The sequence below is a fragment of the Amblyomma americanum genome, chromosome 5 (assembly GCF_052857255.1).
Source record: "Amblyomma americanum isolate KBUSLIRL-KWMA chromosome 5, ASM5285725v1, whole genome shotgun sequence".
Lineage (NCBI taxonomy): Eukaryota > Metazoa > Arthropoda > Arachnida > Ixodida > Ixodidae > Amblyomma > Amblyomma americanum.
The window spans coordinates 140,962,646-140,987,720 of NC_135501.1; the positions used below are offsets into that span (position 1 = coordinate 140,962,646).

Genomic DNA, 25,075 nt, shown 5'->3' on the forward strand with positions numbered 1-25,075 from the left:
CGATAGTATACTTGCTTAGTCACGGCTTCCCTTGCAGCTCAGACGAGCCATTAGCGCCTAGGTATCTATACCTGAAAGTTGGGCAAATTTGTTCCCACGTGACATATTTACATCAGCGTATATAAATCCAAGGAGGAAAATGAAAACTAAGACAAGACAGCGCTGTCTACCAACTGATTCATTGAGAAGCCGCGCACAAGCATGGTACAAAGTGAAAGAAAAGCAAACACGATAGTATGAAGATAAAAGATAAAAGCCCCACGCGCAGGTCAGGCAAATGCGAAGATGTGCAGCGGGTACCACCACTCTCGAAGTGCAATCAGCCACTAGAAGCCAGAGTAGATTGCGACACCGCAGTAATCCTCTTGTGTCGATTTTTTTGTCGCTTCGCAACGCATGTTTCTCCTCCTTTTTATTGATGCATTCCCAGAGCAGGCGTTCACGCTGCGTGTCTGCGCTTGACTGGCCTGCACACGTGGGACTTTTAACTTTGTACTTCTGCTTTTGCTTTTCTATCGCTTCAGACCTTGTTTGTCGTTCTTAACTTTCCCACATAATCAACGCTTCATGAATAAAGAAATCAGACGATAGCCCGCCCTGTTGTCTTCACTTTTCACTTTCTTCCGCAGTCTTACGCACTGTTGTGACTGTGTCAATTGAACACTATAAGTTAAGCTACTTCGCTCATTGAAGCGAGTTAGCAGAAAAATCAGCAAGGTTCTGGTTAATATCTTTAAACCACTGCAGTGGCGCATCCTATTGGATGCCGCCTTCTGTTTCGCAAACAATGCCGCCCTCCAACTAAACCTCAGGAGCAGCTCCTGCTGCATACAAAACTAAGCCGATTTTCTTATACTTGTAGCAGCCGGTACAAGTAGGATGTTCACGGGTATCCACCAATTAAGGTGGAGTAAATTTGTAATAAGGGAGTAACTGTCTCCCTTATTAGCTTGTCTAGTCCCTGCAGTGTTCTCAAATTCATGATTCCAAACATTTTTCGCATCTTCCCTTAACAGAGCTTACATTAATGTGATGAATTCGGTTATCGTGACGGTTTATTTTGAACTCCTTGGAGAGTCTGTAATTACGGTTCCTCAAACATATTTGTTACTGCTTCACATCTTAATGGATGCTCCATTTGTTTCGTGGAAGTCGATGGGGAGGGGGGGGGGGGGGACTTGGAAGTCGGAAATTCCATGCTTTCCGCACCCCACTTACTGCGGCACAGCTAACAACCTTTGTTCTTAACAGTGCTGTTTGCTAGACTGCCTGAGCGTTGCCCCGTTATTGCAAGTATCAATGGGAAACGACCAGCAAATAAGGCACTGAGAATTAAGGCAGCCCGATAACTGGTGATATTATGCTGATTAGTTGTCAGGTAAAATTTCTTGAGCACAAATTTAGTTCCGCTGCTCATATCCAGACAATTCTAAACGTGCACGTCTCGCTATTGAAGGCGCAATTCAGCACTTTTCATTCTTTGTACATCCACGTCACCGTGGGTGAGCGGAGTTTCTCACCCCGTCTGCAAGCTGTGCGGAATCAAACGCGAAGTAATGCGATGTGGCCGTGGGATATAAACTCGATAAATTTAAATATCCCGCGAAAAGCCCACTTGTATGGCCGTTTAACCATTTGTTGGCGGCTCAAAGAACCTACCTTCACTATTTGATCAATGGTGGGTGAGCGGTTTTCGGGGGTGGCCCACTGTGGGCCTGAGGGTGAAGGCTTCGGACAGACAAGCCACGGCGTTTCTGCTGCATGAGATGCACACTGCTCACGCAGTAATCGTAATCGTCTCACCGGCTGCTTCTTTTCTCGCATGTTCACCGCGCAGTGCTCTTTACAACACGACCCACGGCCAGAGAAAGAGGCCTCTCAGCTTCTGGAGCGGCATTGTCGTCTTCTCATTGGCCGTCGTCGTGATCGTCGCGTGCCTCTCTGCTTTCTACCTGGTGGCAAGAGCATTCGGCGGCAGTCGCCACGAAGAATACTTGCTGAGTTTCGGCTGCAGCAGCAGCGACTGTTTCAAGGTCGACGGCCTGCTCGGTGCATCCCTCAATGCGAGCGTCAACCCTTGCGACGACTTCAAGGCGTACGTGACATCGCGCTGGCTTGCGGATCCGAGCTGTCAAGTAACGCAGGAGTGGAGGTACCAATGGGACGTGAAGTACCGCTGGATGCGCATGCTGGCCGACGAGATGCGAAGCCGCCGCTACTCCACGACGCAGCTGGGCGCCATGGTGGCCAAGTCCTTCACGGCTTGCGAGAACCGGTCGACAGAGAAAGCTGACGAGACCCGCCGGATGTTCAAGCAGCTGCTGCGAAACCTTGGCGCACCGTGGCCCGAAGTTCCTCTACGAGACGATGACCCATTTGAAGTCCACCTCAAATTGTGTGTCCGGTGGAACATGCCGCTCTGGTTTGACGTGACGCTGCTTCCCGGCCGCACCCTCGCCGGAAGGCAGGCAGTCTACGTCGGCCCGAGTGTCTATGCCAAGTTTTGGAGAAGCCAGTACACTTCCATGAACAGCGATTCCGTAGTGAGCCAGTATATCAATCAGTACCTGGCATACTTCACCAGCCAGAGCGATACAAAGCACGCAGAGCAGATTGCTGACTACAAGAAGGTCTTCAATTTTACAAAACACGTTGTGTTCAAGCTAGCGGAAGTTCACCGGAACAAAGGTTCCGAAACCTTCTCATTCAAGACGTTGGCGGACGCGCTCGGCCAAAAGGCGGACCACTTTGTCTCGCTAATGAACCGATACTTCCGTCCAGAACACGCGTTCGTGCCAGACGATGTGGCCATCGTGCAGAAAAAAGGAACGAGTGAGGTTGCGCGCTACATCACCGAGAGCCACGACCCTAAGCTCATCCTTAGCCACCTGGGCTGGTGGGTGGTTCAGATATATGCACCAATAGCGGACGCCAGATTTTTCATTCAGAAGTACGGAAGCAACGAATTAGCGGACCTTCTTCGTCCACTGTTCTGCGAAACCCAGATGGAGAGCTCCTTTAAGATACTGCTCCTCTCCAAGCACTTCGCTCTCAAGTTTTCTGAAAGAGTGAGGCAAAATATAGACGATCTTCTGCGCAACGTCCGAGAAGAGGCCGCCACCATGTATGAAGAATCCAACTTAGCGCCAATGACCAGAACACGACGGGCACAGAAGATCCGATTAATGCGAATCGATTTGTGGCCAAAAGTGGAGTACGGATCGAGTGACCAGCTCCGACAATTTTACCTTTCCCGCTACAGCACTAGAAAGACGGCGCTAGACCACTGGATTGGCGAACGTCAAGCCAACGCCGATCTCATTGGAACCGAGGCCTACTACGAAGACAAAAGACTGCCCCATTCGTTCTCCAAGGACTCTGTCTACTACGACACGTACCTCAACACGGTCAGCATGTCCATGATCGTGGCGCACGATCCCTTCTACTTTGCAGACGGCGAAGCCGCCATAAACTACGGAGGCCTGGGAGCCGCATTCTCGAAGACTATCGTGGAAGGTGTTGAAACCGATACTGATACCAAGAACGTTGGCATAGTGGAACTTAACGCTGCGAACAACAGCTTGCAAATGGAAGGCGACGAGACAGCATCCCAAGGATCGCCTATTTCAGTAGCGAGATTTCTTCCGGCCTTTCGTGCCTTTCTATCGCAGAAGCGCAGCCCGCCAGTATCGCCCCAGTTTTCTCCGGAGCGACTGTTCTTTATCAGTTACTGTCACACTCAGACCAGGATTCAACCCGCCTTCGACTGCAACAAGGAACTTCGAGGTGTCCCTAATTTTGTATTTGCCTTCCAGTGCGAAAAGGGTTCGCATATGAACCCCTAATGACCGGACACAGTGTGAAATACGTACTGTGGCGCAATCTTTCGGCGTGTTGTATAATGGTGGAGCATACCACCGTGACATGCGCCATTTAAGCCTCCCCGTTTTTTATTTTTCTTTCAGCGATGTTTTTGCTCATGGACGCCTTTGTATCGTGTGTGTACCTTCTGCACCTACGCTCATGCCGACTCTTGAATAGGACAATTGTAGTTTTTGTTTTTCTTTGAATATCAGAGACTCCTAACTGATGCTATGTGAATTTGAGCTCTTGTCACACTTTGTTGCTGTTGACAACGAGAATGCCGACCTTCCAACCTAACATTCCAAACATAATGTCTCAGCTATAGACCGGCTGCACTTTTGTATGTTGCAAGATATTCGAACATATATCTTCATATATTCATTTTTGGAAGAAAACGATCTGTTGTTTCCATTCCAACATGCATGGTGTCCGGTCAGGCCTTTCGACATTGACACAGTTTGTCGAAAATACAGTGTACTAGAAACCAAAGTTGATCGAAACCATGACTTTTGTGAGGATATAGGGTCAGTGGACACCTCAATCGCGCTTTGAGGTACTCGTGCCACCAGCAAAAAACCGCGCTTTCGCGCAATATTTCGTGCTCAGCAATGCTAAACAGCCTAGTAGTATTGTTTACCTTTAGTGTGGGCTGCAAGGCACGGCAAATTATTCATGGTTGCAGAGTTAACCTCGGCCAGCTGCAGGGACTTCGGAATATGGGAATGAGGGGGAGGTGGGGGAAGAGCACCCCAACATTTGTCCAGAGCAGGCAGCGACCCCCCCCCCCCTCCCCCCTTACCTCCATATTTCCAACTGTTTGAGCCCATTATAGGTTTCAGCGCTTCAATTCAGGACGAAATTTATGTAAAGAACAGTACGTGTGGTTCTGTGGACGGTCTCAGCTAGGTTTCCGTTTGAACAACCTAAACCAACCGTGTTCCAAGAAAAATCGCTAACTGACCCCTGTTCATGAGCACGATTATAGCCAGCCAATGGCGCCGACCGATTTTCGTAACCTCGCGACTTATTCTTGGCTAATTCCCGGTCATCCCCACGTAAACGAGATTAACGACAGATGAACCGCGACGCCATGAACATCTGTTGACGTCACTCCCAAGCAGCACAGGTATAATCGGCCTAATATTTGAAATGGCTGGTTTCACTCTGGTCCTTCGTTGGACCGGCCTTTGCCAATGCATTTCCAATATCGGGCCGGTTAGCTGTGCTGCCAGGGTGGCAGCTATCGGCCTCCTTTCAGGGGCATTCGACGCTTCGTACTCCAGTTGTATCCAAGAGCAATATGTGCGTATTTTTAAGGCGAAAGCCTTGCTAGCCCCATCAGACGAAATTCCGTCGGCGACCATTGTTGAAATCGAGAGGTGGTCACAAATTAAAAGATGTCATCGCAGCAGTCGTCGTCTAGCCACCGAAGCGGCAAGCGCGACGACGGCATGCACAACACAGACGTGAAGCAACCACCTCTCCCTCGCCCCCATTGCCTCCGACGCGCCATTTGCTCGCACGGCATGATTGGCGGACCTCCATGTGGCGCCATTCATGTGGTGACATTCATACCAAAATTGTGACGCAACAGTTTGTCGTACAGCGTTCCGGATGGTAGCATGTACAATTTCACGTTGCATATGCATACGCCTCGACAGGTTGGAGGCTAGCTCGCGACAGATTCGAACCGGCGACATATATACCACGAAATGGTTTTCTGCTTAGGGTTCATCCAGACCCTACACTCAACCGAGGGGGGCCTCGGATCAGATCCCGTCATACTAGTGGGGGGGGGGGGGGGGGGGGGGGGGGTCCGAGACTTCTAAGCACGGAACGCCGTTTCCTTGGGACGATGCGTCGAATTTACGCCCGGCGCGCAAGTGCACCGCCTTCGATGACGAGTTTCTGACTGCCCCACCACTGCTACAACATGCTTGGCTACTAAGCCGGAGTACCCGGGTTCGAATCTGGCTGCAGCGGCCTCGTTTCAATGCATGCGAAACGCAAGAGGCGCCCGTGCTATCAACGTTACTAAATCCCTTGCGTGCTATGTCAGTGCGCGTTAACGATCCTCAGGTGTCGAAATTATTCCGAAGCCCTCCACTACGGTTCCTTTCTTCTTTCACTCCAATCTTCCATCCTTCCCTCACGGCGCGCTTGAGGTATCCATCGATATGCGAGACAGTTACCCAGTTGCTGCGCCATTTCCTTTCCACTAAAAAGCCGTAATTCCAACTAATGATTCGCCGTGCCATACGCCTTAGTTGAATATTTGTGGCTCGAACCTTCCATTGCTAGGCAAACGACTTTTTTTTTTTCCCCCCAAAGTGCAGGTCCGACCTGCACGACCGGATTAAAAATTGTACAAATAAATACAGCACAGTGTGCATTTGTCTTCACGCATCATTTTGCACTTTATTTTCGGTTTTAAAAAAACGCGTTTATTTCGGTCAAAAAAATATATACGGTACTTTGAATATAAATTGCAAATCCTGGGACTTAGCTAGGGACACCCCAGTGGAGGGCTCTTTCTGGAATAAACGTGACGTCAAAGGGGCGTTCCCGATTGAAGGGCAAAACCATCCACTTTTGCTTCTGAACCGGTTTTGCTTGCGACGACCGCTCCCCCGCCGCCTTTACTCTTGTTACGTGCCGCTGCCATTATTCTCCCGATTATAGCCTCCTTAGAACACGGAGTCTTTTGCCCGTCGGACGCAAAACACGTGCTCTGATGAGGTGGGCTGGGAGAGATCTATTTAGACCACCTGACGTTCTTTAAAGTTCGCCGGCATCGCACATTTTGCCGCCCTTAGAGTTTCGCCTCCATCGGAACGCAGCTGCCGTGGCAGGGATTTAACCCAGGTCGTCCAGCTCAGTAGCCGAATGATCTAACCACAGAGTCATCGCAGCGTGGCTGAATTTAGACATCACTGATCACTAAAATATCAAAGCACGAACTACCCATTTCTTTTTGCGTAACCTTAACTCATCCAGCACATCTACTAGATGTAAAGTGATTCTCGCTTTCTTCCTGTTGTTTAGCACAGCCAATTACCATCCCACGTGACTTATACCCCTGTCACATGGCATTCCTCTAAGGCCTTTCCAGCAAAGGCACCTTTTTTCACCAAAGGAGCGAAAGTTTAAAGGAGCAGCGACGCAGCTAAACGGTGCAGCCCAAAGGTGAAACGGTCGTTCAGGCTTAGCATCCGCTGCTGTGCTGGAGGTGGCTGAAGTGAGCGTTTTAAAATTAAAGTGGGGTGTTCTGTTCATTCGTTGAGCACAGACAATTTTTTTATTCTGATAGCTTCCTTAAACGTACTGCAAGAGCTACTCTCATCATCAGCAGCAGGTATTGTGTATTGCCTTGGCCGCCAGGGGCATTCGGTGTTGCTGCAACACTTTCACTGTCTTGAAATCTGTGCATAAAATATAAACACCCGCACCAAAAGCAAAGCCAGGCACACCTTTCGTATTTAAAAAAAAATATTTTCAAGCATTGTCGGCTGTATCTTTTTTTTTATTGCTTTTACCTTTGACGGATGGCACTGCGATCGCAGGTTCTCTAAGGCCACGCCTTTGGGCTCCAAAGGTCTCCGACGAGCGCCTTCGCATCCAGAGCCCTTAGTGGCAAAGGCGCAACATTTGTGCCGTGTAGCTGCACACCTTGTGCCTTTGAATATAAGGACTTTATTCTTAATGGCCTTTGCGGTGTCCGTGTGACAGGGGTGTCAGTCTGCTCAGCCATTACAGCGATTTCATAACCCAACAAAATTTTTCAATTTGCTTTCCTTACAGTAGCGGCCCTCGGTCTTCAATAGAACAGAATCAGCTCTTTCAACTCAAACCATCAAAATATAAACACTTTAATAAGGTACAGTTTCACTTCCTCAGCTTCCGCAGCTACTGGTCACCAGGGCCCTTGAAGAGGTCAGGGGTGCTGGGAATCCCTGTAGGTGGGGTGTCTGGCTGGCATGATGGGTCAGCCTTTTTGACAAGTGGGTGCTGCTGGAGTGCCTCGTAGATTCTTCGTATGATTGGAAACGGCGTCACATCGACACCAAAGCGGTATGCGTTGCACACTTGCGGAACAAGGCAGGCATCTGCAAAGGTCACTTCATCTCCGAAACAGTACTTGCCTGCTGTCTCAGCAAAAATGGTTTCCAGAGCTGCAAATTTATAGTGGCAGGAAGAAGGGGTGTGGGAAGAAACAGAAGCACTGAAGTCAGTTTCAAACCTTCGCACCTACACCTATATTTCAGTGAGCCTGAAGTGTCCAAAAAAGCAATGAGAAGTTTTATGGAGTTTAATGCCTTCTCTGGCTCCTTGGCGGTAATAAGCAGACAGAATGTCAAACTTCCCCTAGCTTTCTAAAATGCCTGGCACAAGGTACCAAGTGAACAGAACTGCAGAATTGGAGGTTACAGAGAGACGCAAGCATGAAAGACCAATCTTCCAACACATTCGACTTAAAACAGGCACACATACTATATAAGAATTCGTCTTTTGTGCTAATCTCTGTTATACCTCTTTCTCTAATTCCATCTCCTGTGAATCAAAGATCACAACTAGCTCAGCTGTGCACCATGTTACAAGATATTAGCTTACTTTCAGCATTGAACACAAATGATTGTGACATCACCTGTCAAAATGAAACAAAAGCATGTGTGGTAGAGCACTGCACAGGACTACCAGTGGAGGCTTAGTCCGTCCTGTGCCCTCAAAAGGCTTTTACCGCAAAATGTGGATTTCGAGTTTCAATAGGCCAGTAGCCAAAGACCCTTTTCCTGAACATCTCACCGCTGGACAGCCAAGCACCAGGCGGCATAAAACCGGTCGGTACCTGGCAGCACAGGGTATCAAGCCTTGCACCTCTTGCACATGAGGTGGATGCTCAAATCACCAGGCCAGTGCTCTGGTTATTGCCCCACCCTGCCCATTCCCTACCTTACAGATGATCGCTCTACACATGCCTGGCCCACGCTCACCCAGTTAGCTCAGGCATCTGGGTTAAGCGACAAAGGCATCTGGACTCATAAGCACACATCTCTCACCAGCCTGTCAGATTAAGGGTGAACAAAGTACAGCAGCCTGTAGGAGTTATCATACAGTGGGCACTAAAATCATAATGTACCAGTGACTCTTATAGCGATGAGTTGAGAAGGTATATGAGTATTTACTTAAATTCTGAAGATATGATCGTACATGATGTTTAATGTCCTGAAGTGACACATAAGTTACAATTGGAAGGCTTCAGAATAATTAGGCCACCTGAGGTTCTTTGTCGTGCATCGACATCATGCAGTACAAGGGTGTTTATGCATTTCATCTCCACCGAAATGCACCTGCTGCGATGGGGATCGAACCTGTAAAGCCAATGAGCCACTGCAGCAGGTATATTTGTGAACATAATCGAAAAGAGCACCTTGCGGCTCACCTACAGGCCTTATATGACAAAATGCAAAGAAAGCAAACAAGAAGACTTATACGGGTGCACCCCTCAGAACTCTGCTAAGACAAGACTGCAATTTTGTTCAGCTGAATTCCTCACGTGCTGGAGGAAGTGATATAGTAGTGCTGCTCTGAAATGAGGAATGGAAATGTCAAGGAAGCTCCTGTCAAACGGAACCAGAGCCTAGAGATAAGGGTACAGAGGGCATGTTTATTACAGTGCTCCTAAAGAATAAAAAGAGACATATTGAAAAAGTATAAATTTAGTCTAAAAAAATAAGATTGCAATTACAATATATGAGCATTCATCAACGTTAAGTATGAGGTGGTTTTTAGGGCCTTTCGAATGCTGGAAACCTGCACCATTGCTTTCTGTACTGCCCAGCCGGTGGGCTGGACCAGGTATGGGTCCTTCCAAATGCTCACGCTTGACCTAGGCCTGAAGGAGATCTGTGCTACTTGAAAGCCGGAAAGACAAAAGCCGTAAGCCTGGCCCGTGGACCAAGCTCAGCCTTCCGTGTAGGCCAGGGCCCGTGCAGTGCTCTCAAGTGTGGTACCCAGAGGATCCTGTGCCTTCTGTTGCATTTTATACCCAAGCAGTGCCTATTCATGACCCTGATTGACTGAAAGCACACTTATTCAAATGTTTGGAGCCTTTTGGAGCATCTGCTTTAAAAATCAAATCGGATAATTACAGCCGGTAACCTTAAGGGTATGACAAGTGATAAGTGCTAGCTGGTTTCCAAAATTCCACTACGACTGTGTTCATGTGATAGAAGAATCACAATGAGCACCACTAAACTCAACGATATACTGTAAGGTGAAATAGATGCAATAGCATATGAATAATTGGACGCATTCATGGCTAAGGGGATGCATACTCTTCCCCTCAGTAAAGGTCCCCTATGTTGAATTCAGTTGCCTAAACTGTCCTTTACCAAAGAATGTGGACCAGGAAGAATTTTTTTTTTTTTTGCTCCGAGTTCTCCTCGCCTGGTGCATTGTTACTCTGGGGGAGGGGCCATGTGGACGGAACAACTCCAACGCAAAATGGGGGAATAGGATAGTATAGTACAACTAACACTACGATATCCTGCAAGATAATGAGCCTGCCCATTATATGGGAACTCCTTGCTCTCCTCACTGTTAGCACAGTAAAGAAACCTGGCTGCTGCAGCTATAGCTTGAAGCTTAAATGTGCATTACTAGTTTGACCACAGTATGCATTAGAGGCAAAACATTCACATCACTTGCGAGAGGTACTGGGTTCAAATCCATGATGCTGCAGGAAACTAATTGATTTTGCTTATGGGACCAAGCATCCCATAAGCAGGTGGCTGGCTTCGTGTGGTGAGATAGAAACATCTGGCAAAACTAGTTTTCGTGCAAACGCCACCAAGAATTATATCTGAAGGTGCTCTTGCTAGCAGTTAAACTTCAACTGGTTAAATAAGCAAGCAATAACTGCAGATATAAATCCCTGCATAGTACGCAAAAAAAAAAAAACAGCTAGACGAATTTTTTCGCACTTTTGCAGCCCAGGAAATCACCACTGAGAAAATTAACCCTTAAAAATACAAGACCTGGGCACGAAAGGCAGTGATCGTCATTTATGGTTCAAGCACGACAGCAAAGACATTCGCAGTACAAATGAAAGTGGCAGCAATTCTTTTTCAAGTAAATGCTACAGCCAATCTTGGCCTCAGCTTAAGTTCAGTCCAACAATGCTCTTGCATGACATAAAAACGTAATAGAATACTTTCCCTTCACAACAATTTAATGAAGGTGACAGACCAGGCCGATTAGAATAAGCAGCTAGACTTGCACAACGCATTTGCAAGTGCAGTAACATCAAAAACTGTGTCCTCTAGAAATAAGACATAAGGCAGAAGTTCTCAATCTTTCTTGGTCTCAGGGGAAACCCAGCAACTTTCAAAAGGAGCTAAGGCATACTGTTGTGTCTTGACATCAGTCCCTTCCCCCTAAACATGAATGCAAAAAAAAGAACACAGCAACCCATTCATAAAATGCTAAAATTTGATTAATAATCACTGGCTGTATGATGAGACAGTCTGCTACGAGAAGTCCCAAAGCAATGTGTATGAAGGAACGATGGAGAGGCATGTGTGGATTTAGGTACAAGTATTCCAAGGAACTGAACCGTTCCATAGACGCCGCTTTGAGAACCCATATTACAGTAAAACCTTTCTACAGTAAAGTGACTCGGAATAGCAAAAATGTTTACTATATCAGTTGTTGGTGATGGCACGGCTCTGAGGCTGCTCTCTGGCAATTAATTGGCTACTTAGTAAACATGGTATTGGTTTATAAAACAAACACTCATCTAATATTTTCCATCCTGCCCTTATTGTCCCTTTATGAGAATTATTTATTTACTGTTATCACGTCATGTTATGTTTTCGATTTTGTTTACGTCCTGAGGAAGTACCACATTTGCATAAATACGATACAGCTACAAATAAAACGAGCGAAAACAAAAGTTTCGCATGAACCAGTCATTTTCTGCAGCCTCAGCATCGTTTAAAAGGCAATAGTTGAACGCGTGGCATGGTCGAGGCACGGCAGCACCGCTCACGCAGTGCCACCGCGCGTCCTTTTCTTGCCGCCACTTCTTTGCGCTTCGTGCTGCGAATGTCCGCCTTTTTTTCCCTTCCCTACTCTTCACTGCATTTTTACTGTTTTCCTTATCTCAATGCTCTGCGCCTCCTTCTTTCTGCATTCATAGCCAGCATTACTTTTTTTTCTTTCTTGTGCGCGCCGCACGCTTTGCCTCACGGCCCCAAGAACTTCTATAATTTGGCTTCTTCTCGCAGCTTCTGAGCTTGGGTGGTGAAGCTATCTCAAAGAGCACCGTTTTATTGTCTTTGGTATCCATTTTCCGCCAAATGTCGGCATCACGCGTGCCGCGTTGTCATCATTCCATGATAGGAAAGTCGCCACGACCAGACGCTCTTTACTATAGCTGTCTTTTTGAAAAAAATCTTTACTATAACCAAAAAAAAAAATGTACAGTTGTCTATCGGAGGCGAAACGGGACTGCAGTTTCACTTTACTACATCCGAGCTTCGACTATCTCTGAGCTTACCATAGCGGGGTTCTACTGTATAATGAAAAGTATCAAAGACCACAAAGCACTCATCAGTGACACAGCACAAAGCCCACATAGTCGTACTCTGCTACCCACTCCATCATGTGCATTCGTCTCAAGGAATCACCAAAATAGTTTTCACAGCTGAACGCTGGTCCTGGCAAATTACATTCGTCAGTATGGGCCATAAAAATAAGAAAGAAAAATACCAGTGCCCTCCCTGCACAACCTATGGCACTATGGCCTCTTGCACAGTACAGTCGAAGCAACTCACAATGAAGATTCAACCTAATTTTTAGCCCTGTTTTTTTTTTCGCCAGGTGTACACACTGTCCTCACCTGCGAACCCGCGAGTGATAGTGCGGTCAGCCCACTTCTTCCACTCAGCCTTGCCAAGAAGCGGGATAAGACCAATGCTCTGCAGTGGCTGAACTCCGGAGACAAGCAGTTCCACGACCTCACGGCACTGCGAAAAAAGAGACGCATGCAAAAACTTGATGCGGAAAACAACCTCTAGATGCTAGGAGACTCACCGCCATCAACTTCATCAGCCAAGCCAAGATGTGGACATTGTGAATGTATTCAGCTTACCAGGAGTTCCGGGCGACAGAGGTGCCTCAAAATACCAGGATGTGCATAAGAACATACAGGCACCATGAATACATCAAAATCAAACAAGCACTAAAAAAAAAAATGGGTTTGTCAGAAAGAAATATGTAGGAAGCATTCTGAGAGTGAAACGTTCACCAATTTTTTAACACAAAAATCACAATTAATTACTCACTTAACGCCCACTTAACACCCAATGAGAGTCAGCAGAAGGCTATTGACTATCCCTTCATGCTTTCAGGAAAAAGTTTTCTTTGAAAGGCAGAATGTTATAAAACTACACACTGAAACTCATCACTGCTTTTGCCAGGTTGGCAAAATTCCTCTACGCAAAATGTGGAACAGTTACAGCTTGCCCTGAGGGCACTATCTTCAAGCTACTTCTTCAAGCAGGACACAAACCCCCAAATAAGTCTGACTTCACTCACATATTGGACTTGATAAAAACATCAAACATTGTCAGGTCTCGCTCTCCAGCCGAAAAACTTTTCAGGAGATTAACAGACTCCCTGAGTTTAGGAAATTTAGCAGGAAGAGGACGAGAATCACTGCTGCAGAAATATTTTCCCATTTCTCAGTGTGCGTAAACGAATAGAGTAGAGCCTCTCTATAGTAAAGCAGCTTGGACCAGCAAAAATCTTTACTATATCAGGGTCCTTACTATATCAGTTGTTGGTGATGACATGGCTCTGACTATGCTCTCTGGCTCCTTACTAAGCACAAAGTATTGGTTTATAAAATCAGCACTCAGAAATACCTTACATCCTGCTCTTATTATCCCTTTATGTGGCAATTATTTATTATTAGTTATCAGACGTCACGTTTTCGAGATCGTTTACGTCTTGTGAAAGTACCACATTTACACAAATACAACATGACTACAAAAATAAATAAAGTGAGTTTGATTCCATGTGGAGCGTCTTAAATGAGGCTTCAGCCTCATTTAAGACGCAGTAAAGAAACGCGCGTGACAAACCCAAGCACGGCAAAACTGCCTACGCAGTTCCGCCGTGCCTGCTCTTCTTGCCGCCGCTTCCCCATGCTTGCTGCTGCCAAGCTACGAACGCACACCCTTTTCTTCCCTTTTCTACTTACCACTGCACTTATACTGGCCTTCCTTTCTGAGCGACACGTGCCACCTTCTTACTATGTTTATTGCCAGCTTTATTTTTTCCGTTCGTGCCGCACGCTTTGCTTTACCGCTCAAGGTCTTCGAAAAGTTCTCTTCTCCTCGCGGCTCTCCAGCTTGGTGTTGAACCCACCTCAAAGAGCATATTCGGTATCTATATGCCTCGCAATTCTAGGCTTCGCGCTTGCCGCGATGTCATCATTCCACGGGAAGTACATTGTCATGACCAGACACTGTTTACTACAGCCGTTTATTTTTTAAAAATTTTTACTATTACCGAAAAAAAATGTACAGCCTATGAAAGGCGAAATGAAACCACAGCTTCATTTTACTATAACAGAGTTTTTACTATAACAAAGTTTAAAATAACGGAGTTCTACTGTAGTGCAATAAGCTGGCCCAATTGTTGTGCATGGATATAGTGTAACCAAAGCTGACACTGGCAACCTAAAATCCTGCTGAAAGCATTTCCAGCGCAAGAAATAAATATAAAAGAAAAAGGCCCGAGTACTTATTTACAGGAGAAGTACATCCTGCCCCGTAGAGTTTATAATGCGAGCAACGCGTACGCATCCATTCTGTTCAGTGAACCTGTTGCACTTCCTAATCAAACACTTGTTTCCGACGGGTAGGCTCTGCGTGCCACACAGCTGCAGCTCGACTACAACATTTTTATTTTTTCTTCTTTGCAACTTAAAACAGGTGCACATGGAATGGAAGACACATCGCAAAACCACACGTACACTGTTCGAAGCTACACTGCAGTGCATTATGTTACGCACAGTTTCTTAGCCACTGGCTGCACACAGGTTGCTACCATATTTTAAATCGCATAATGAACGCACTTTTTTCTCTCAATATGTACGTATTTGCAAAAATTTTTGGGTGCCTTCATTACAGAAGGCAACATATTAGCAAAAAACTATACTTACCAAAAATATCCTATTCAATCATTCATTAAGTTAGTAAATATGATAATTGCTGCATAATATGTTATGTACGTGTTGCAAATCATTTGAACACATTTTAACCAAACACTTAATGGAATTTGCTGAAGCAAATGGGTGCTGGGAGGCCACCAGCATGGTTTCCAGCGTAGATATTCCACTATTACCATATTAGGTGAAGTTGTACATGACATTGCCAAATGTATCGACGAAAGAGGGCAAATAGATATCATCTTTATCGATTTTAGGAGAGCGTTTGATTGAATATCCCATTAAAAGCTACTACTGAAACTTCACAACTTATTGAAAAATAATATTGTAATAAAATGGATTGAGGCGTACCTAACGCATAGACAGCAGTTTGTTTTTCTTAATAACGTTGCCAGCTCAAATAAAAATGTACGATCAGGTGTTCCACAAGGCTCTGTGATAGGTCCTTTGCTTCTCTCTTTGTATGTTAGCGATATGAGCACCGGCTTTTCACCAGAGATAATGATTAAGCATTACGCAGATGATACTATTATTTATTGTAATGTAAAATCTTGTGATGATCAGAAGAAACTGAATGACCATCTGGACATAATCAGTACCTGGTGCAAACGGTGGCAAATGGACATGAACACAGAGAAGACTGTTTGTATGCATATAAAAAAGAACCCCTTGTATTTTCTTATAAAATTCATGATGTCATTCTAAAAGATGTCGCTGAGTTCAGGTACTTGGGCCTCAGATATGATGTAAATTAGTCATCGCATGTAGATTAAGTTTGTGATAAGGCGATCAGAAAGCTTTGGATGCTACGGAAGAAGCTAACTGATGCCACGCCAGATGTAAAGTTGTTAGCATATAAAATGACAGTCCTGCCACTATTTACTTACACAAGCCCCATTTGGGAGCCATACACTGAGCAGAATATTTTGAAATGTGAACGTGTGCAGAACAAAGCTCTTAGGTTCATATATAATGCTTATTCTAGAATGCAGTCAGTTTTAGAACTAAGAATAAAGGCTGGATTAACCACTGTTAAGAAGAAAATGGAACACAATAGGATTGTTTTCTTTTATCATATTTTACGTGGCTATTACAAAGTAAACCTCGAAAGGTACATTGTAGCAGACAGTTCCATCCAGTCAAGGACAAAACACAGTAAACATATCAAACCATTGACTTACAGGACAGACTCTTTTCATTATTCTTTTCTCGTGAGGACAATAGATGACTGGAACAAACTACCCAATGAAGTTATAAATTCTGAGACTAAGGGCTTTGAAGCTGCACTATGGGAATATTCTATGAGTGCATAAAAAAATGTTTTGTTACTTGTCACCCTCTAAGTGATCTACGTGTACATTGCTCTCTGTTTTCTTTTATTTAACTTCTGCCAGTCGGACCTACTCTTAACTACAATTGTTGTACTTTGCTATTACGGCCACACGTCTTTCTTCTTCACATTGCACCACAGCGGCTGACGTTTTTGTGCGCTATTCAAATGTTTTATTTTTTTCCTGCCGTCAGTGACGTGCAAAAATTCCTAATGTTCAAAGAGTTTCTTTTTCTGTTTTTGATTGCATTTTACATGCAAAAGTTCTAACAAGATGTGTACTTTGTAAAACTGCAACACCTGCCTTGGCCTGTGCCGGCAGTATGAATAAATAAAATAAAATAAATGCATGTTATGTTATAATATGTTATGTTATTAACACAGTCATTTCATCCATGCACCCATAAATGCTGCTCTATTTAGCTAAATGCATTGGATTAAATGTTGCAGCCTTTAAAACATTTTTGTTGAGTCATGACAGGATTTTACCTGTACAACCCTGTACTGAAATAAACTTCAAACTTGAACAGCAGTTACCTTGACAGCTGCAAAATTGCTCGTGCCAAAGGGAAATTTTCTTTGTTCCTGTACTCTAACTCAAGGATCCGTCAATGTCTTTGAGAATGTGAATAACACACCAATGGACATCAATCTTTTGATTCTTGCATGTAAGCGCAGAAGTAAAGAAAAAAAATTGGACCAGTTATCATGTGCAGCTCCTATTATGCCATGTCAAGCACGCTTGTTGGCTTATAATTCAAGACTGTAGCAACGCAAGGTAGACACCGCCTTTGCTTGTTTCATGGGGTTTAACATCTCAAAGCAACTCAGGGTATGAGGGACACCGTAGTGAAGGGCTCTGAAAAATTTCAACCACCTGGGTTTCTTTAATGTGCACCGAGATTGCACAGTACATGAGCCTCTACCAATTCACCTTCACTAAACGAAATCCCTATTTCTTTGCAGCAGTTCCAATTAAACTGTTTGCAATAGAAGAGCGTCTAAATGACATGCCATTCTCAAGTCTAGAAGTTTGGTGTAGAACGTTCAGAACTGCCAACTCTTCGTGGCAAGTAAAACCATGTGATGGAACTTTAGCGTACCTCTTACAGTCACACTTAAGTAGCTGTGCTTCGAAGCAAAAGAAATGCACCATATAAAAATTTGCAAAGAAAAGAAAAAAAGCTGGAGTTTGCACCAAACTTATACACAGGCAAGAAGCCAGCTAGAAATGCTCCTGCAGGACAAATATAAATGTCACAGTTTTCATGTTTGGTTTTCAATTTAGTACAAGTGTGCCGGCAACCATGAATTATATTTGTTGTTTGGTTTTAACTACTTGCTTTAATGCTGTCATTTTGATTGCTTGGTTCCAATATTTCACCACAGGTGGACACTGATTACAAATGTACCAGCCCAATCACTAATAGTCAAATAGGGCCCAATATTAGCTCATGCCTATTCAACATCGATTCTTGCTACTCCCATCTTCGCAGGCAATACCTGAAACTTGCAGATGAAAAGAATATGCTAAGAAGAAACTAAGCGGAAGTTCCAAAAATGCAATCGAAGCAACCACGTGAAATTAAAAAAACAACTGGACCCTTAGGAAAACCAGTTGAAATCAAAGTGGTTGTAGTTTTGTTTTTTTTGCCACTGATATCAAGCATGTTTTTGGAACTTGCCGTTTCCTTTTTGTTGCCATGGTAGGCACGGCATAACATACGTCGGAACAGCAAGGCCACGGTTGCTGCAATGCAGTCCTTCAACCCTTCTTCTCACATCTCTTTCAACTCTCGGCACTGTCCTCTTCATTCTTCCTACAACCACAACAACACACGGAGACTGGCTCTATCAGCATAAGCCATCAGTTGTGCCTATATTAGCCACGTGACTTCCCATTGGAGACGCCATTAAGCCACGCACCTACCTTGGCCCTAAGGTAAGCGTCTGCAGGCAGGAGTCTCGGCTCTGGATACTTCTCCTCTAGGTACTCCATAATAGCCACCTGTGGTGCACGCAGAGTATACATGCCCGTCAAACAACGTGCAATAGCTTAAAAGAGACACTGCTAACGCTGGCCAACACCTCTTGCCACTGTTCATGCACTGAAATACATTAAACCGCCGGAGGGGCCTGATTATGCAAAACTCATAATGCTCGGTCAGTCGTACATCATTATATTCAGTCTTTTTTGCTTCCTCTTCAGATTGTGACCTGGCTGTGAACGTGGTTCTTATTTCTTCTCGCATGCAGAGATCGTACCTTCGTCACTCTAAGCCATTATTTTAAATCGATCTAATGCTGCTGACTTTAAAACATGTTACACAGCTCAACTTTGAAAGCAGGCCCTATTTATCTCTAAACACCACTTTATCTGAACAAGCATGCTACCCAATCTTGTTACCTTGCAAAATTCTGAGAAACACTTATATAAATATAACGAGCTTGTGTTTATCCCTATTTACAGCACAATCAGCACATTTTGTTTCTTTGTTTCACACGTCACAGTGGCAACTACAAAGTCAGCTAGACTATCCAAAAATTTGTTGTAGTTTATCAGTGCTAGAAAAAGAAGTGTGACATGGTGAAGTATGCACAGAAAACACTTCCAGCACAGCAACATTGGTAATCAGGCTCTCATTTTTATCAGGAAATCGGAAACAGGCAGGTGCTTATAAAGATGGCAAACTAGCAGTAGCACCTCAGTAGTAATCAAAAAGGGCACTAACGATCAAAATACAAAAGTAAAGTATGACCTTTTACCTTCAAGTCATGATAGTAAGCTGGCACTCCCAGCATGAAGTACCATATTTACTCCAACTTAACATGAGTGCTCTTAGATATTGCTACAGTGGAACAGTCCCCTCTCGAATTCTAACCGAAAATAGCATTCCACTGCTAGGAACAGTTAAGCTCTTCCTAAAAGGACAGTTTGCATCATGTAGTTTGCTGTGTTTGAGCCCCGTTCATCTTCCCCATCTGTTTCCAATCTTGTGTACCGAGTTCATTTGTTCCTCTAGTTTTCTTGCCTTGACAGATGCATCAGGAAGGCCAGTCATGCAAGTGCAACAACTCCAGTGGCCCCGTTATGCCTAGAAGATAATATTAGAAGACAGTCCAACACCGCTACATAAATTAAAGCTGTGCTGTCTCACAACAGGAAAGAAAATGCGCACTATAGTACCCCACTGAACCACCGGCACATGTGGCCTGTTTTTAACAGTCGTCTACACTATTTCCTGCCTCAACAGGGTTCAACGGATGTATATTTTTCTTTTTAAAGTTCTGCTTGGCCACAATACAGCACACTGTTGGGAAAAGATAAAAGAACACCATCACAACCTGTCGCGATGGTACTGCACCAAAACAGGAGCACCTGTGTGTGCAAGGAGCTGTTCTAGAAGTCCGCAGAATTGCATTGGTCCGTGGCGGGGAAGGTGGTGTAGACAAAATGGCAACTCAGAAAACTCACGCTGCATTGTGATGTGTTGCAGAATTACAAGCAAGTGCATAACCTTTCAGTAATCTGCTCAAATTAACAGCACTTAACACTTGCTGATGCACAAGGCAGCCAGACAGGTGACATGACATCCAATTCCTTAAACCGCAATCTTTGGACCTGGGACAGAAAATTTACATACCACAATAATGTGATTACAAGCATCTCCTTGAGGAAGGGGAACATGCTTAGCACCGAAAGGCACATTTTGGTTCACTGGTTTAATCTCCTATACTTTATTTCAGTAAATCCGTGTGCTCAGTATTACAGGCTGACCATTTCTGGGACAATACAGTAATTTAAACGCTGGGTTTATGATGCCTGGATGTACTAATTGGCAAGGATAACAATTCTGAACTTAACGCAACGGTAGTGACTGAAAATTTTAACAAATGCCACGTGACAGGCATGGCACATTACCGACTGGCTGATGGGCTTTCCATCAACGAGCAAGACAGGAACCTGGCCCATAGGGTTGAGTGATTTGAACTTGTCAGTTTGCTGAAAAATAAAAAGGATTGCAAAAGCATGTTAAGCTCAACAACCTACAACTTCTAAAGCTGTAGCCTAGAAGACACTATGAAAGGCAATATGAATTTAAATGAATGAGTCAGCTTCTGTTGCATGCTGCAGTTAAAGACCACAAAGGCTATACCTGTAAACAACCCATAAAACCAGCTTTGCTGTTTTCAAGACAAAACCTAAATCATAGAACAAGGATCCTTTCCTTACATAGCCCTCCAAAAGCAAAAGTAATTAGACTGGAATGTAAATTAAAGCATGAGTGAGCTGAGATGTGCAAAATTCAGCATGAATAAAGGCACAGTATAACTTGCCTGCCTATGCAGTCATACAACGCTATGTGCAGGAGGCAAAGAAACTTCAAAGGATGCGTGCGCTCGGCATTAAATTTATTGTAGCTGACTCACTACCCAATCACCAGGTACAGAATTCCTCCGTGACAAAAAGAAGACTATTGCTAAAGCTTTGCTTATTAGTCAAACAAGAAGCTAATCACATGACGAAATTATAGTCTAAAAAATTTTGATGCATCCGTCTTGTTTGATACAGACAAACATTAAAAAGCTGATTATGCTCACAGGCATAATCGTTCAGAAGAGTAATACACAATGCCATAGACTATGGCCAGTGTTACCAACTGCTGTTTCTCTAAGCTGCATCCTACTATAGTTTCTACAACACATTTTTGTGTGTTGTCATTTTGTTGTTGTATTACTCGCTCACACTTTCCGAGCTCACAACCCCATTAAAATAAACAATGTTACCACTTCCCTGCCAGTGTACAGTTTGCAGCAGCTCTGACCAAACTATGGCTTGCATTCTTTGTGTTGTTTCTAGCCTTGTACTAGGCACTGACTGAATTACACAAAAAAGATATCCAAAATGCACTCTATAAGCGAGGAGGCATGTGTCAAAAGAGCTCTTCACAAATCCCAGATAAGTGCATGACTACAATATGCTGCCACTCCTCCCAAGTTTTATTTTGGGCCAATGCCTTCTATGTGATAAGCTTACCTCCCAGAAGTGCTCTAAGATAATAACTGGGGAGCAAATATTGTCGTGTAGCAGGAGACTTCCATGGAAGCGTTTCTTATCATGTGCCCAGAGCACTCTAGATAGCTCTCAGTATTAGAGCTAAAATGCACTGACTGGCTCACTATATGCGCACTATTTGGCTGAACTCCCTTTCTCCAATAAATTATTTTATAACTGATGGCACAGTTTAGTGATTAGCAAAGCAAAATTGATGGCAACAAATATGGGGGTGCGGATCAAAGCATGTAAAATTTATTTTGTATATTCTATGAAAACACATTTATAAGGTGGACAGTTGTGATGCACTTGTTTTGATTACTTCCCTACTTTCTTAACTTGATGCTTTCTTTTTGAACTATGTTGGTGAAGGTAAGAAAAATAACAGCTAAAAAGTTTGTTTATATCGATCTTGACCAACATCCGTGAGCTGAGCTACCAGGTTATAAATACTAATTAAGCCACACACCTGCTCACCATCCACAGGCTTCAAGTCCACAGTCCGGTACTCGTACGGAATCTTCTTAGCTTCCAAAACTGTTAAAGCGACACCGAGAAGACCATTAGTTTAGCAAAACTGCTAACACAAACATACTTGCCTTACCTGCATACATTTGAACATTATGTATTTAACTGAACTGCTAAACTGAATGTGTTTCATACATTGTGTTTCAAACTGAATGTGTTTTGAGCTGAATGTGCTTCATTCAAACTGAATGTCTTTTTATCTGAAGAATGTAAACTGAACACAGTAAACTGACGTTTTTTTCATTTAGTATATTGTAAAATAACTAGTGCCGAACTGTACACAGAGTTTTCTACGCTACGGCATAAGTTACGTTTGGTTGATAAACAGGTTTTCAAACGCTCACGCGCTGCACACCTGAACACACATCGGGGCATCGCCCAAACTTTCGAGGCCACTGCAGTTGCCGCTTTCAATGCTTGCTGCCGCGTCGTTCACCGCAAAAACACTCACCAATGCGAACCCGCCAAGCGCAGGAGCTGAGGTAGTTGGACAAGAGAACCGGCTGGGGGCAAATAAATCTTGTCATCAATCGCCGATAACATGATCCTCTCAAACATCGATCGGACAAAGTTTTCAACTCACCTTCGACATGTTCAACGCTGTAAGCTCCAGGTGCCACTGAACGGACCGCAAGCGGAAAAACTGAACCGCCCCTCACCCATCACACACTTGCCGACTGCTGCTTTGTTATGCTTTGTTTTCTGTTCGCTTCGGCAGCAGAGCCATCTGTTGCTATCCATGAGAGTTCCTTCGACAACTGGAGTTGGAACAGTGGTGTGAAAGACCAGTTTGCGTATGTATACTCTCACGTGTGCCGGTAACACATGCACTATAGCGCAAACATTTCGCTGGTCTCAGTCAATCTCCGTCATTCTGCTACATTATAATTCTGCTAGATGACGACCATATGACCGCTCGGCATGCCTTTATTTTGACGCCTTGCCACCTGCCGGCCGGCGTAGGAGGTGAAGATTGCTTTACCACGGCTTTACGCCAATTCTTACACCGTGTTTGCGCCTTAATAGACACCCTAGTGTTAGCAGCGAACATTTATAACATAGAAAGCGCGTGGAACCTGACGCAACCGCATGTAGGTTGTTGCAATAGGTGCAAAGATTTGCGCGTGGAAGATATCCGTGAAGAAGTTAAGAAAGCGTGTATCTCTTAAAGACGTAACATAAATGAATTAATAAACTTTGTTTTTATTGAGACGAAGGAAGACCTAGCTGTGGCCAGGGCTCCAGTACGGAAAGAGGGTATGAGTAACCCACTAAGGTGAGTGATAAGCCCAACCTCTACGTAGAAATCAACAACCAAAACCCGCAGACAACGCTTTTTCGCTGAAGGGCGGCAGTGGCGCCATCTGTTTTCGGCAGTGGAAAGCGTCATGACAAGGCCGCTGAGACGAGCGTTGAAAGGTAAAGCCTCTTTAAAACTGTTATTCTGATATATTTTCCGCTCAATTAGCCAAAAATGTTCCAAGCGCTTTAGTTGAAGCAGACGAAACGGCCGCAATGGCATATTCAAAGAGCCGCGCTTCTCGAAACGCTCGCCTCGGCGGCCTTGTCGTGACGCTTTTGACTGCCAAAAACAGATGGCGCCACTGCCGCAGTTTAGTGAAAAAACGTCCTCTGCGGGGTTTGGTTCGCCGATCTCTACGTAGACGATTGCGTTTTCGCATCATGCACGGCTCAACTAAGTAAGTACCGTTGTCAAACTTGCTACGATACAAAAGTTACCATAATACGCAAGCTCTGTGTGCAGTTTCACGGCAAATGAGCCAGCGGTTGAGGCAGGGAAAATTTTTTAAGTCTTCACGATAAAAACGCACAACACTATATGTTTGGCTGCCAAGAGGTCCCTGTCTTGATAAAAGAAGGTGTAGTGCCATATTAGGTGAAATAGAGTGTTTGCAATTAAGGTAACAGTGCGGGAATTTCAGTAATCATCCGCTCATGCGGGTTCGGCGACGACGATCGCTAGCGATGGGGCGCGATCGATTTGCGGAGAATGCTATTACAAACTAAAAAAAAAAATAATGTGCACGCATATTTTTACCTTGCACTAAAATTGTTTCAGGTAATCGACAATGCGGATTCAGTTTGAATAACAAAAAGCAGTAGAGAGTGAAAAACAAACTTTCCCTCATTAGCTTTCCTTTCTTCTTGCAGAAAAAAAAAAAAAAAACACTGAGCCACCGGCCGCGGTGGCTCAGTGGTTAGGGCGCTCGACTACTGATCCGGAGTTCCCGGGTTCGAATCCGACCGCGGCGGCTGCGTTTTTATGGAGGAAAAATGCTAAGGCGCCCGTGTGCTGTGCGATGTCAGTGCACGTTAAAGATCCCCAGGTGGTCGAAATTATTCCGGAGCCCTCCACTACGGCACCTCTTCTTCCTTTCTTCTTTCACTCCCTCCTTTATCCCTTCCCTTACGGCGCGGTTCAGGTGTCCAAAGATAAATGAGACATACTGCGCCATTTCCTTTCCCCCAAAACCAATTATTATTATTGTTGTCAGAGCGCCAAATTCAAACATGGTGGTCATGAGCGAGTTTTGAATGGACGGTGCTAGATATAGCGCCTTATTGTATGGCCATTTAGTCCAATAAATGAAGAAAGATTAAATTTTGGCTTTCACAAGTTGACCTAATTTCACCAAAATTTCCTTAAGCACACTTCAACTGTTTATCAATTCAGTATGATGTATCAGCCGCCGCGGTGGCTCAGTGGTTACGGCGCTCGGCTGCTGGCCCGAAAGACGCGGGTTCGATCCCGGCCGCGGCGGTCGAATTTCGATGGACGCGGAATTCTAGAGGCCCGTGTACTGTGCGATGTCAGTGCACGTTAAAGAACCCCAGGGGGTCGAAACCTTCGGAGCCCTTCACTACGACGTCCCTCATAGCCTGAGTCGCTTTGGGTCGTTAAACCCCTATAAACCAACCAGTATGATATATCAGCGTCCAGGGAAGCGATGAGAATTGAGTAAAAGCTGACTATAAAACTTGAGTTAAAGGCTGACGTACTACTACATAATAATTCACAAAACTCGGGGAGTTCGAC

At 44.6% G+C, this 25,075-nt stretch overlaps 2 protein-coding genes across 2 annotated transcripts; one reads left to right on the top strand and one right to left on the bottom strand.

Moving 5' to 3' along the window:
• Window positions 1-236: 236 nt before the first annotated feature.
• Window positions 237-3,845, top strand: LOC144134238 (neprilysin-2-like). Its single transcript, XM_077667195.1, has 2 exons — window positions 237-268; window positions 1,838-3,845. The coding sequence occupies exons 1-2, from the start codon at window positions 237-239 to the stop codon at window positions 3,843-3,845; spliced, it is 2,040 nt and encodes a 679-aa protein (XP_077523321.1).
• Window positions 3,846-7,717: 3,872 nt separating this feature from the next.
• On the bottom strand, window positions 7,718-23,294 carry LOC144132788 (maleylacetoacetate isomerase-like). The gene is made up of 7 exons (XM_077665443.1): window positions 22,601-23,294; window positions 22,469-22,520; window positions 21,959-22,026; window positions 20,356-20,436; window positions 18,364-18,441; window positions 12,767-12,893; window positions 7,718-8,036 (listed from the first exon to the last, which is right to left on the bottom strand). Exons 1-7 carry the CDS (start codon window positions 22,607-22,609, stop codon window positions 7,771-7,773), a joined length of 681 nt encoding a protein of 226 aa, XP_077521569.1. The 5' UTR covers window positions 22,610-23,294; the 3' UTR covers window positions 7,718-7,770.
• Window positions 23,295-25,075: the final 1,781 nt, after the last annotated feature.